General features: G+C 27.5%; 2 protein-coding genes across 2 annotated transcripts; one reads left to right on the top strand and one right to left on the bottom strand.

Moving 5' to 3' along the window:
• The first annotated feature begins 542 nt into the window (after positions 1 to 542).
• Positions 543 to 7,128, top strand: LOC129616030 (glycogen debranching enzyme). The gene is made up of 11 exons (XM_055531456.1): positions 543 to 682; positions 1,461 to 1,535; positions 1,596 to 1,770; positions 1,853 to 2,412; positions 2,483 to 3,886; positions 3,948 to 4,079; positions 4,137 to 5,038; positions 5,092 to 5,569; positions 5,642 to 6,474; positions 6,565 to 6,700; positions 6,770 to 7,128. Exons 1-11 carry the CDS (start codon positions 656 to 658, stop codon positions 6,806 to 6,808), a joined length of 4,761 nt encoding a protein of 1,586 aa, XP_055387431.1. The 5' UTR covers positions 543 to 655; the 3' UTR covers positions 6,809 to 7,128.
• Positions 7,129 to 8,222: 1,094 nt separating this feature from the next.
• LOC129616029 (putative sodium-coupled neutral amino acid transporter 10) lies at positions 8,223 to 12,301 on the bottom strand. Its single transcript, XM_055531455.1, has 8 exons — positions 11,905 to 12,301; positions 11,522 to 11,639; positions 11,272 to 11,448; positions 10,984 to 11,209; positions 10,763 to 10,911; positions 10,567 to 10,703; positions 10,275 to 10,499; positions 8,223 to 10,219 (listed from the first exon to the last, which is right to left on the bottom strand). Exons 1-8 carry the CDS (start codon positions 11,992 to 11,994, stop codon positions 8,372 to 8,374), a joined length of 2,970 nt encoding a protein of 989 aa, XP_055387430.1. The 5' UTR covers positions 11,995 to 12,301; the 3' UTR covers positions 8,223 to 8,371.
• Positions 12,302 to 12,955: the final 654 nt, after the last annotated feature.

The raw sequence follows: 12,955 nt of genomic DNA, 5'->3' as shown, positions 1-12,955 counted from the left end.
TACTTTTTGTTCGGTGTAAATGTTAACCCCAAATTACTATACGCTAAAATTCTCGACACTACTTTTTTTTTTGAGACAAAAGGCTACTGAAAAACAAGTTGAAACTAACAACACTGATTTTAAATACGTTTTACTTTTGATAATTTTGAAACAACAGAAAATAAGAAACAATAGAATTTGTGAATACTTACATATATACATATAACAGATTTTTATCTTAATCAGTTTATTGAAAATTAATTTTCATTTTTAAAAATTTTTTTTAAACAGTTGTTTTAGAGTTTTAGAAGGGAAAAGGTCTTTTTTCCAATTTCTTTAATTACCCTTGAAAATTTTCTTAAAACTTTTTTAATTTTATTTTTTTTTTTTTGACAAAGAAAAGGAAATTAGTTTTTTAAATATTTTTTTTTTAATTGAATTAACAAAATCCATGAATTTCCTAATGAACTCATAAGAAGTGCAAAAAATTTAAAATAATAATAAATTTTGTAAAATTTATGAAAAAAAAAAAAAATAAATGTCGTATCGAGAAATGATAATTAAATATTTATTTCGTTTTTTATATATTTGTAAAACAGTTTTGTCTAAAATTATAATATTTTGTTGTAATGATATTTTATTAATTCGACTAACATTATCAAGTATAAAATTCATAATGGGAAATGCAATTAAATTTAATTCGGTATGTTAAAATGCAATTTAATTTTTTTGTAATTAAGATGTTGAATGAAAAATGGGTGAAAATTTTATTATTCCAAAATTAAAAAAGATGATAAGAAATCTAATTATAAGATTATAATTAGTTTTAAATTAGATGTAGCCAGCAAATGTAATTATTAGAAAAGGATCATTCTTAAAAAATCATTCCTATATACAAGTGGCTCTCTAGAAATTTTAAATTCTTATTTTTTAATTTATTCTAAAACTCATACGCTAGCAACCACAGAAATGTAATTTTATAACTTATTGTGTGGTAACTAGCTTTCAAATTTAATTAACAACTATTAGAAATTTACATTGTACGCCTAATCACAGGAAAATTATTTGTAAATATAATTATACATATAATATTATTTAAAATATTTTAATAAAAAATATTTTAAATATTCAATGTGCGTTGAAAAAAACTGCAGCACTTTTATTTCTGCTAACAGTAGTTTTTGTTAATAAATTTTAAATATTTATAAAAGTTTTAAAATATTAACAAGACTTTGGAGTCTCTTGTCTCTTTTGAGAGAATTATTGATATTATTACAGTATTAATAAGTTTACGGTTAGAGAGAGCAAAATAAAATGCATAGGAATGACAAAAGTAGACATTTTCCAATTGGAAACCAATAAAATTTCTCAATCAAATTCTTCTTTAACTTTAAATTTTTGGGAAAAATATTTTTATAAATTTTTTTTATTTTTAAATTTACACTTCATCTATTTAATAGAAATTCAAATTATTTTTACAGAAAGTCAAAAAATTCAGCAAAACAAAAGAGATTATTATTGAAGAAGAAATTTTATACAACATAAAAGTTCAAGAGGTAAAAATTAATTAATATTATTTGTAAATCTATACAAAATATGTTCATAAATATTTTTAGATACCAGAAACCACAATGGCAAACATTCAACGTGTTTTATCTATTGCTTATGATGATAAAATTCATGCTGAAAGTACACTTTATCGAGTTAAAAAAGGATCAATTGTACGTCTTACACCTGGTCCATCATTTCTTGGTAAAGAAATTGCATTATATACGAATTTTCCTGAGGAAGGTAAGAATAATAAATTTTTACAATTAATTTTTAATTGAACTCATATATTAATTTATTATTACTTATATAATATTTATTTTAGCACAATTCATTCGTACTACTTATCGGCCATTAATGTTCTATGGCAAACATGGTGAAGAATTATTACATAATGTTAATAATAATCCATATGTAATTATTTCTGATGTTGATGTTTATTGTGAAGTCAAATTAAATAGATCTGGAACATTTCGTTTTTATTTTTTACATAATCGAGATGAAATTACTGGTCTCGGTCAATATCATAATAAAGATGAAAAAAAAAATCATGGTGATGGTTCATTTTATATTCAAGTTGAACCAGAATTAATTGTAGGACCAGAAGGAGCAAAAAAAATTATACCATTAAATTCAGTTCGATGTCAAACAGTATTATCAAAATGTTTAGGACCAATAAATACTTGGGAAGCAAAATTACGTGTTGCTAAAGAATCTGGTTATAATGTTGTACATTTTACACCAATTCAAGAATTAGGTGGATCACGTTCCTGTTATTCATTGAGAAATCAATTGAAAGTTAATCCTGATTTTAGTAGTCAGGGTGAATTGATGACATTTAGTGTTGTTGAATCTGTAATTAAAAAATGTCGTGAAGAGTGGGGTGTAAGTATATAATAAAAAAATGAAAATGACTTCTTTTTTAATAAAATTATATTAATTTTTATTTTAATAGATTGCTTCTATTTGTGATATTGTATTAAATCATACCGCTAATGAATCCGATTGGTTAGAAACTATGCCAGAGGCTACATATTCTTGTTCTACATGTCCTTATTTAAGACCAGCATTTTTATTGGATGCAATGCTAAGTGATTGCGCTTTAGATATTGTTGGAGGAGCTCTCGAAAATGTTGGTGTTCCACAAATAATTCAAACAGAAGATCATCTTCAAGCATTAAAGTACCAGTTGCATACAGTTTATTTACCACGAATTGATCTGGCTCAACTTTATCAATGTGATGCAAATGCTTATACGAATAAATTTATTGAAGAAATGCGTAAACGTGAGCCACCAAAGCGTGTTGCAAAGCATGAAAGATACAATGAAGTTAAAATTAAACAAGATCCGGAATATAAACGTTTGGCTTCAACAATCGACTTTGATTTAGCATTAGAAATTTTTAATGCTTTTCGTTCAGATTGTTTCGATGAAGAATGTCGGCTAAAAAAATGTGCTGAAGAATTTAGACGGCATCTGGATGCTTTGAATGAAGCAATACGTGCAGAAATCCAAGGTTATCTTACATATGCTGTTGATAATATTCTGGCTGGAGTTCGATACGAACGTGTTCAAGAAGGTGGACCTATGATAAGAGAAGTATCTGTTAAATATCCAATATTCTCCAGATATTTCACAAAGTTCGGTATGACTGGTAAAAGTTTAACCGAAATTGAAAAGGCTATGTATGGTGAGGAAGGCAAATTCTTTATGGCCCATAATGGTTGGGTGATGGGTTGTGATGATCCACTTAAGGATTTTGCTCGGGAGCAACCAGGTCGTGCCAATGTTTATTTGAAAAGAGAACTTATTGCCTGGGGTGATAGTGTAAAATTGCGATTTGGTGATAAACCTGAAGACAACCCACGTCTTTGGAATCATATGAGAGAATATGTCGAAACAACAGCAAAAATTTTTGATGGTGTGCGTTTAGATAATTGTCATTCAACGCCATTACATGTTGCTGAATATTTGCTCGATTGTGCTCGTCAGATAAATCCAAATTTATATGTGGTTGCTGAACTTTTCACAAACTCTGATGCCACTGATAATATATTTGTAAACCGATTGGGTATAACGTCTTTGATTCGAGAGGCTATGTCCGCCTGGGATTGTCACGAGGAAGGTCGTCTTGTATATCGATATGGTGGTGAACCAGTAGGAGCTTTTTATTCATCACCGAAAAGACCTCTTGCACCAACAATAGCGCATGCATTATTCTTAGATTTAACACACGATAACCCATCTCCTGTTGATAAAAGATCCATATTTGATTTACTTCCCAGCGCAGCTGTTGTTTCAATGGCCTGTTGTGCAACTGGAAGTAATAGAGGCTACGATGAGCTCGTTCCGCATCATGTAAATATAATTTATTCTAAATTTTTAGGATTGTTGTTTAAACGAGGCTATTTTGTTATAGATTCATGTTGTAGATGAAGAACGAAAATATCAAGAATGGGGCAAAAATGTGAATTTTAATACAGGAATTATATCTGCTAAACGGGCTTTAAATTTACTTCATGGACAGCTAGCAGAAGAAGGATTTTCGCAGGTATTTTCAGTTTTTAAGGTTTATAAAACTGTAAACATCATAAAACATTAATTTAAGGTTTTCGTGGATCAAATGCATCCTGATATTGTAGCTATCACGCGACACAATCCCATTTCTCATCAAAGCGTAATATTAGTAGCACATTGTTCTTTCTCCAACCCACATCCTGATGCAGGTCCTACCTCAGTTCGTTCACTTCGCTTTGAAGGTTGTTTAGATGAAATTATATTAGAGGCTCAAATGACTCATGTTGGTGGAAAGCCTTTTGATAGACCCTATGGCTTTAAAAAAGATAATGATTACATAAATGGTGTTAATGAATACAAAGTTGAACTCAAAGAGCATATTCCACTCACAGAATCGAGAATATTTAAGAAATTTTCCGCAACTGAAGGCAATATAACCCAGCTAGATTTCGTTAATTTGAAACCTGGATCTATTGTAGCGGTTAGAGCATCAATACATGCAAACATAAGACCACATTTAAATATACTTAACCAAATTGTACAAGAGCTTCATGATGAAAAAGGAACAATTTTCAATGAATTAGAGAACATAATTTCTAAATTAGATTTAGTTGATCTGAATCGTGCACTTTTTTGTTGTGATGTTGAAGAACGTGATATGGGTTTTGGTGGAGCTGCTTACAATATACCAAATTTTGGACCAACAGTTTATTGTGGCCTCCAAGGTTTTATCTCCTTGTTAACAGAAATAGCTCCAAGAAACGATTTGGGCCATCCTCTTTGCAATAATTTAAGAGATGGAAATTGGATGATGGATTATTGTGCTAACCGTTTAAAAAACCATGATAACACAAAGGAATTAGCAATTTGGATGCAAAAGCAATTTGGAGAAATTGGACAAATTCCCCGATATTTGATACCAAGCTATTTTGATGTTATTTTAACAGGCATATATGATACTTTAGTTGCTCGATGCTTTAGTCAAATGCCGGAGTAAGTTGAATTTTTCTCTTTCTATCAATATTATTTATATTTAATCATTACAGTTTTATTAAAAATGGTACTACATTTCCTCAATCTCTTGGCTTGGCATCTCTTCAATTTCTAGCAAGGTGTAAATCTGCTGATCTTCCTAAATTAAGTCCTAACATACATCCGCCAGCAGCACCAGAACGTTTTGTAACTTTATCAGCTGGTTTAACACATTTTGCAACTGGGTACATGAGGTGTTGGGGCCGAGATACTTTTATTTCGATGAGAGGATTAATGTTGTTGACTGGTCGTTTCAACGAAGCTCGTTACATTATAATAGGATTTGGTCAATGTTTACGTCACGGCTTGATACCCAATTTATTGGATAATGGAACAAAACCAAGATTCAATTGCCGTGACGCAGTTTGGTGGTGGATGCAAAGTATTAAAGATTATGTTCATGAAGCGCCAAATGGTAAAATGATTTTGAACGACAAAGTTTCAAGATTATTCCCTACCGACGATTCAGAAACTCAACCAGCAGGAGCGCATGTAAGTATTTTTTCTTTATATAGCTAACATTTTGTTTTAATAATTTTTGCATACTTCTTATATTCATTAAAGGATCAACTGCTGTACGATGTAATGCAAGAAGCTTTAAAAATTCATTTCCAAGGTCTGGTTTATCGAGAAAGGAATGCCGGAACAGCTATAGATGCTCATATGACTGAAAAGGGATTCAATAATCAAATTGGAATAAATCCTGATACTGGATTTGTTTTTGGTGGAAATGATGCTAATTGTGGAACTTGGATGGATAAAATGGGCTCATCAGAAAAAGCTGGAAATCGTGGAAAACCAAGCACACCCCGTGATGGTTCCGCGGTAGAGCTAGTTGGTTTAGAATATAGTGTACTTAGATTTATGCAAGAAGCCAGCGAACATGGCTGGATACCATACAAGTGCGTCGAAAGAACCGGTAAAAATGGGCAAAAAACTACTTGGACTTATAAAGAATGGGCCGATAAAATTATGAAAAATTTTGAAGATAAATTTTTCATTGATATTGGTTCTGGCCAATATGTAAACAAACATAACATTTATAAAGATTCATTTGGTGCAAGCCAACCATGGACTGATTATCAATTACGTTGTAACTTCCCAATTGCGATGGTAGTGGCTCCTGAAATATTTGAACCACATAATGCATGGGAAGCTTTAGAACAAGCAAGAAAACACATTTTAGGACCGCTTGGAATGAAAACGTTGGATCCAGGTGATTGGGCATATAAAGGAAATTATGATAATAGCAATGATTCACAAGATCCTACTGTCGCTCATGGTGCAAATTATCATCAAGGACCTGAATGGGTTTGGCCAATCGGTTTTTATTTACGAGCTAGATTAATTTTTGCTAAAAAGAATGGAAAAATCCGTGAAACTGTAGCAGAAACATGGTAATAATTTGTGTTCATAAAAAAGTCTTAAAATTTATATATATATATCATTATTATTATTTTATATTTATATGTAAATTAAAAATTTAGGCACATTTTGCAAGCACATCTAAGAGAATTACAAACATCACATTGGCGTGGTTTACCAGAATTAACAAATGAAAACGGTTCATATTGTAGGGATTCATGTCGTACACAAGCATGGAGTATTGCCACCGTATTAGAGGTGATTTTAATATTATTTTTAAAATAAATATGTATATAAAATAAATAATATTTATATTTTTAATTTTAGGTTCTACATGATTTGAATTCATTTAAATCAAAGCATTAAAAATAATTATTTATATAAATATTTTTAAGAAACTTAATGTAAATCAATTATTTTTATGCAATTTTTTGAAAATAAAGATAGAATAAGATGTTTCAAAATGTAGTTGAATAAAATATTGTTCTCATTTCCAAATATTTTTTCAAAACAAAAAAAAAAATAATTTTTTTAATGTTAAAAAAAAATTAAATTATTGTGTAAAATATGTTTTTAATTCTAGATTTATAATAAGTAAATTAATTGCATAAATTATTTTTAATTTTCGAATTTATCGAATTTATTTTTGCCATGTTAACACACTATTTCATTCATTATTAAATTTATTTATTGATAATAATTAAAAAAGTTGCAATAAATATTAAATTTATTTTTATGAAATATCAAAAATTTTAAATGTTTAGTTTCTATTTCAGTTTGAGATTAGCAAGAGTCATAATTAATACTAAGTTTATTATGTTCACTTATAAAATATAAAATATAAAGCGATATATGTAATTCAAAAGGGTCTTTATTCTTTAAAGCTCCTAATAAATCAATTGAAAAATATTTTCTTACTTGATTGAATACTGCAGCAAAATTTATGAAAATTTACTTTCTATAGATATCAAGTACACATATATTTTATACATATATTAGAATGCTTTATTTATTTATGTTTCTAATAAAATTTAGTACGTCTTCGCCATAGAGAATTTAAAATGAAATGTCCAGAAAAACTGCACTTATTTATTTATAAAAAGTAAAAAGGAAAATATTTTCGATTCTGAAGAAATTCTCTTATTCAAATTTATGTATGTACTTAATTAGGAATCAAAATATCAATTTATAAAAAATCAAAATAAAAAATTTTAATTTCAAATTTTAAATAATCTAATATTTAGTTTTAAATCAAAATTTCAATAAAAATTATGTTTTTGGTAGAAATTTTTTAAATTATTTTTAGGTTTACGATTTGGCTTTTTTCTTTTTTTTGGAACCAACTTTGATGTAAAATGTAGAATGTTTTATCATTTCCAGATGTACACATGTATAATAAATCTTATATTTATAGTAAATTGCTCTGTTTTTGGAAAATGGATTCAAAATTTCTCTTTGGTAAAAACAGTAAAGATACCAAAATTAAACAATACATAGAAACTAAACAAAGAGATGTAAAAATAGCACCACCTTCGTCTTCTGATTCTGAACTTATGAGAGATAGTTATTTTTCGTAAAACAAAAATGTTGCAGAATTCTTTCCAAATCACATATCTATGGCTTAATTCCAATAAACAAATTTATTTAAAAGCGTGTTGTTGTCATGAACCATGTAACATTTAAGGAAATGTTATCCTCAATGGCTTACAATTTGTTTCTGTGGAAATATTTTCAAAAATTCAACAGATGCAAATGAAAAATACTAATTTTATAAGTTATTTCTCTTTATTACAAATTTTTTACAATAATAATTTGGTTTTCTTTTTTTCAATAAGTTGTAAATGCATCAAAAAATTAAATTCTCTCAAAATAAATAATTCAAAAACAAGAAAAATAAAAAAAATAAAATTCATCTTAAATGATGGTATTTTATTTTGAATGTTTTTCATCTTCATTGTTTTCATCAATTGATTTCAAATCCCGTCCGCCAGTCATTATTTTTAATCCAATATTCAGATCGTTCGTAAATAAATTCGTAAATATTAAAGGTTCATTATTTTTAATGCAATCTGGTAAACAATTTACATTATCATTATTAGTGAAAAGTAGGTTATAATCAAAATTATTTAAGTCTCGTTTCTCTCTATTCAATTTTTCATTATTTTCAGTTTTAGTTTCTTTTACCTCTAGTATGTCCCTTCGGATTGCTTCAATATTACTTTCAGTTATTTTTGAATTTTTAATTGATTGAATCATTACATTACTTCTTAAATCTTTAGTCATATTACTATTATTGTTATCTGATACTTTTAAATTTGTAGTATTCAGTAAATCTTTTGAAATATTTTTATTGTTAACTAATTGATTCAGATTATTGGAATCAATGTCATTATTAATTTTTGTTAATTTAGAATTATTAGTTGAATTGATTAACAATGGTAATGGTATTGCTGCTCGATTGTCTATGAAATGTGATTTTGTTTCATTTATTTTATTTAAAATTTCACCGGTTTTATAAGACAATGGTTCATAAACTTTTTCCTTTGTTTCTTGTATTTTTAATTTTTCATTTTCCTTTTCTGATTTTGAATCAGTTTTTACGATACCTGTGTTATCGTTATTTAAGATTTTAACATTTGACTCTAATTTTGTAATTTCATTACTTGTAATATTAGTTGCATAATCGGCTTTCTGTATAATTTCTTTTGAAGGTAGATTTTGTAACAACTGGGCAACTAGGGATGCTTGCGGTGGGTTGAATTTTGTTTTTACTTCGATATCAGGTGTTTTTTCAATAATTTCATTGTGATTGTGAATATTCAAATTGTTTTTAAGACTTTCATCAATTTTAGCTTGTTCATTTTTTTTCTCTTCTTTTACTTCTTCTTTAATTTCCTTTACTTGTTCAATTATGTTACTCAGTTTTTCATTAACTAATTTTTGTGTTTCTTCATTTTGCTTTACTATTTCTTGTTTCAGCTCATCAACTTTCTTTTCTAATAATTCTTTAGTTTTCTGTAACTCAGCTTCAGCTATCTCTAATTTCTTATCTTTATCTTTTGCAGCTTCTTCTGCGGCTATTTCTTCATCCTTTTTGATAGCATCTTTATCAATAACATTGTTTGTGTTAACAGTTTTAACCACGTTTGTAGCTAAAGGTGTGTCTTTTATATTTTCTTCTTTTTTAGTTTTTATAACTGAATTTTCTTTGAAATCACTAGTTTTTATTGATTGATCAAGACTACCAACATCAAGTTTATTTGGTTGAATTTTTGATGCTTTTTCAATTACCTTAGAATCATTAGTTATAACTTGGTTCGGCAGAATTGATTTTATATTTTGTGTAGCAATTTTATATTTGTCAATATTAGCTGGTTTCGGTGGTTCGGGTGACACTTTCGAACTTTCTATAGGTGGCTTCAAATTAGATAAATTACTTATTTTTTCTTCTTCAATTATTTTATTTGTTTCAAAAGGTAATTTCGGGTTTTCTTTAATTATTGGTGGGTTTTCAAAAGGAAGTTTAGGTTCTAATATATTTGCTTTCAATGAATCTGATGTAGGTATAATAGGTGGGAGTTTTGGCACAAAATTTTGTTCTATTTCCTTTTTGGCAAGTTTATCTGCGATAGATAAATCCGACTGATGAAAATTATTCTGCAAAATTACAGATCTCTCTGTTGCTTCAGTTGAAATACCAGATCGTTTTTCATCAATAGCATTTAAATTGGCGTAAGTTCCAAGTATCATTAAAAAAAATCCTCCAACTAAAACCACCTTTAAGTAAAACTTATTTAAAGTTAATATAAAAAATTAAAAAATTCAAGTTTACCTGAGCTACCGTCTTTTCAAATGTTCGAATTTTAGAGAACATTTTTAAATAAACTGAAGCCGGGAACAAAACACAAATAGCAACTCCAATTGTAGATCCAACTAAACCTATAACTAATTCTATTGACGGTATCATTAAAGCAACTAGCAATGAAATTAAAACTATTGAAACTGTGATGACTTTAAAACGTTTCTCTGGAATATAAGTTGAGGCATCTCCATGTCCCTGAAATTATTATTGATTTAACTTTCATATGTCTATGAATAAAATTCTAATTTTTAAAATATGTTACCCGTTTGTAAATTAATGAATATATGCTGACTCTGCACGGAAATATTACAAGTGGAAAACTAAATGCAACCGAAAGAACAAATCCAAGTTTTATGACCTCACTGCTTAATGTCGGCGAGAAATGTATTAAAATATTTCCTAAAAATATGACTGATTGTATTTAATGTCAAACCTAGAATGATTGTATTTTATCTAACCTGTAAAAGGAATAGTACAAAATCCTATATACCCAAATAAACCAACCATTATATAAACACATGTGCAAATTTTTGTAGACTGTTTTACAATTGAATTCATTTTTTCTAATGAATGATTTGGAACAGTTTCCATTACTTCAAACAATTGCCTAATAATTAGAAAAGATATAATTTAATTAAAGGAATAAAATTTTTTAAATTAATGGTTGCATTAATATTACATTTGACATGAACAGGCCATTGAAAATATTGGTAAACATTGTAGTATCCCATCTGGATCCCAATAAATAACTTTTTCATGCCAGTCATTAGCCATTAAATGTGCTTGAGATTCGCTTATTGCTTTTAAAACTAAACAAATATAAAAACCGATAGACGCTGTTGAAACTGCTGATAAGCTATCAACATTTCTTAATAATCCCAATGGGATTATACATAAGATAGTAACTAAATATATCAAAATATTATTTTTTTTATATGTTTATGAAATTGCAATTGTAAAATAATACCAATTATCATGACCCATGTTCTTAAATTATCACTTTCATTTAAATCTAATATTTTAGCTATTATTCTCGGTCCCAAATCACCTACGACAACAAAATAGGCTATACAAGTTCCAATCAGGTACCCAATAATGCAAAGTTCAACCATTAATTTACCAGAAGAACCAAATGCATAAAAACCTGCAACAAAACAGATAAAATGAATATTAATTAAATTTAAATAAAAATGGTAAACAGGTGAGTGCATTCATACCTAGGAATTCAAAACTCCTTCTTCTAGCTAATAGAGCTGATCTTATAAGATAATAACAGGAGATCCTAGTAACTAAATAATTTAAGACTAGCAACAAAATCGATAAAACGATCCCACACTATAAATAAAAAAAAAAATACAAAAAAAATTTCATTATCAAAAATATGGTATCTATTTGATTATTTACATATTATAGTAGCTACAAACAATATTGATATTAATTTGTTGATATTTATATAAGTATATATTATGGTAAAGATGTATGTATGTATATGGATATTTGTTTTATTTTGGCCACCACGTCATGTTTTCATTTTAAAGTGTGTAGTATTATTTCAAATTAAATAATTTTTGTTTTCAAATTTGTCAATTATCTTGCTTACCTTGTGAAAACAAAAGGGCATGGCCAATATTCCTACTCCAATAATACTATTGGCTAGGGTCATTACATGACCCATATTAGTCATTAACATCTTTGTTTTTGTTTACTTTCTTCTTCCTCAATATGTGGGTAGATATGTGGTATTATTTGCTGATTTACAACTTTACAACACCACTTTTTTTTTATATTATGTATGTATATTTCTTTGAAATGTTATCCAAATATCACAAAAATCTTTTAAAGATTTAAAATAGAACTGCATAATTTCCCATTTAAAATATTTGAATATTGCAAAAATAAAATTACGCAAATTTATTAATTAACATACGAACGCAAAAACGTAAGCAAAAAAAAAAGGGAAAGCTTTTTAAAGATGTGCTATTTTCCTATTTTCTAAAGGTAAAAATTTGATGATTTTTGATTGCAAGTTACCTACATACTTGTATTATAATTATGTAGAATAGGTAATAAGTATACATATTGTCATATTTATTAAATTTTTTTGTAAACAAACAAAATTCTACTAATCTATGTTAGCGTCATCTTACAAAAAAATTTAAAACTAATTGTATTGAAAAATTACTTTTTAAATGTCTCTCTGCTGTTAAAAAGAAAATATAATTTGGTTTTTGAATTTTTATGGAATTGTTCTTTTTAGGTTTAATTGATATATTCGGCTTCTTCACTTGCCTTAGTAAAAAATAGTACAAGCGTCTTTTCTATAATTTGATTTTTTTTTACCGAAAACTATTATTAATTTATTTACAAGTTGCATTAATTTTAACATATTCTTCGACATTATAAAAGAATAACTTAGTTATTCGTTAATAAAATTATTTTATAATATTAAATTCAAATGTGAGAATGATAACATCATGTAAATAAAAATATATAATAGGGAAAGAGTTTTTAGGAAACAGGGCTAGAAATAAAATCTTAGCAACAATCTAATATATTAGACGGTATTAAAAAAATTTATTTATATTCGAAAAATTTAAAATATATTACTGTATCCAATACTTGCCAATAGATGGCACAATATTAGCGATGCT

This window comes from Condylostylus longicornis, unplaced genomic scaffold (genome assembly GCF_029603195.1).
Source record: "Condylostylus longicornis isolate FDR11 unplaced genomic scaffold, ASM2960319v2 ptg000160l, whole genome shotgun sequence".
Taxonomy (NCBI): Eukaryota; Metazoa; Arthropoda; class Insecta; order Diptera; family Dolichopodidae; genus Condylostylus; species Condylostylus longicornis.
The sequence above is the reverse complement of the archived record's forward strand: the minus strand, read 5'-3'. Positions and strand labels throughout refer to the sequence as shown.

Bases quoted from the DNA above. Each gene is read 5' to 3' on its own strand.
- LOC129616030 (XM_055531456.1), top strand. From the start codon at position 656: ATGGGAAATGCAATTAAATTTAATTCG. The intron at 1,771-1,852 runs GTAAGAATAATA...TATTTATTTTAG, and splicing joins TACGAATTTTCCTGAGGAAG to CACAATTCATTCGTACTACT. The intron at 4,080-4,136 runs GTATTTTCAGTT...CATTAATTTAAG, and splicing joins CAGAAGAAGGATTTTCGCAG to GTTTTCGTGGATCAAATGCA.
- LOC129616029 (XM_055531455.1), bottom strand. From the start codon at position 11,994: ATGTTAATGACTAATATGGGTCATGTAATGACCCTAGCCAATAGTATT. The intron at 11,640-11,904 runs GTAAGCAAGATA...TTTTATTTATAG, and splicing joins TGCCCTTTTGTTTTCACAAG to TGTGGGATCGTTTTATCGAT. The intron at 11,210-11,271 runs GTATTATTTTAC...TGATATATTTAG, and splicing joins AACATGGGTCATGATAATTG to TTACTATCTTATGTATAATC.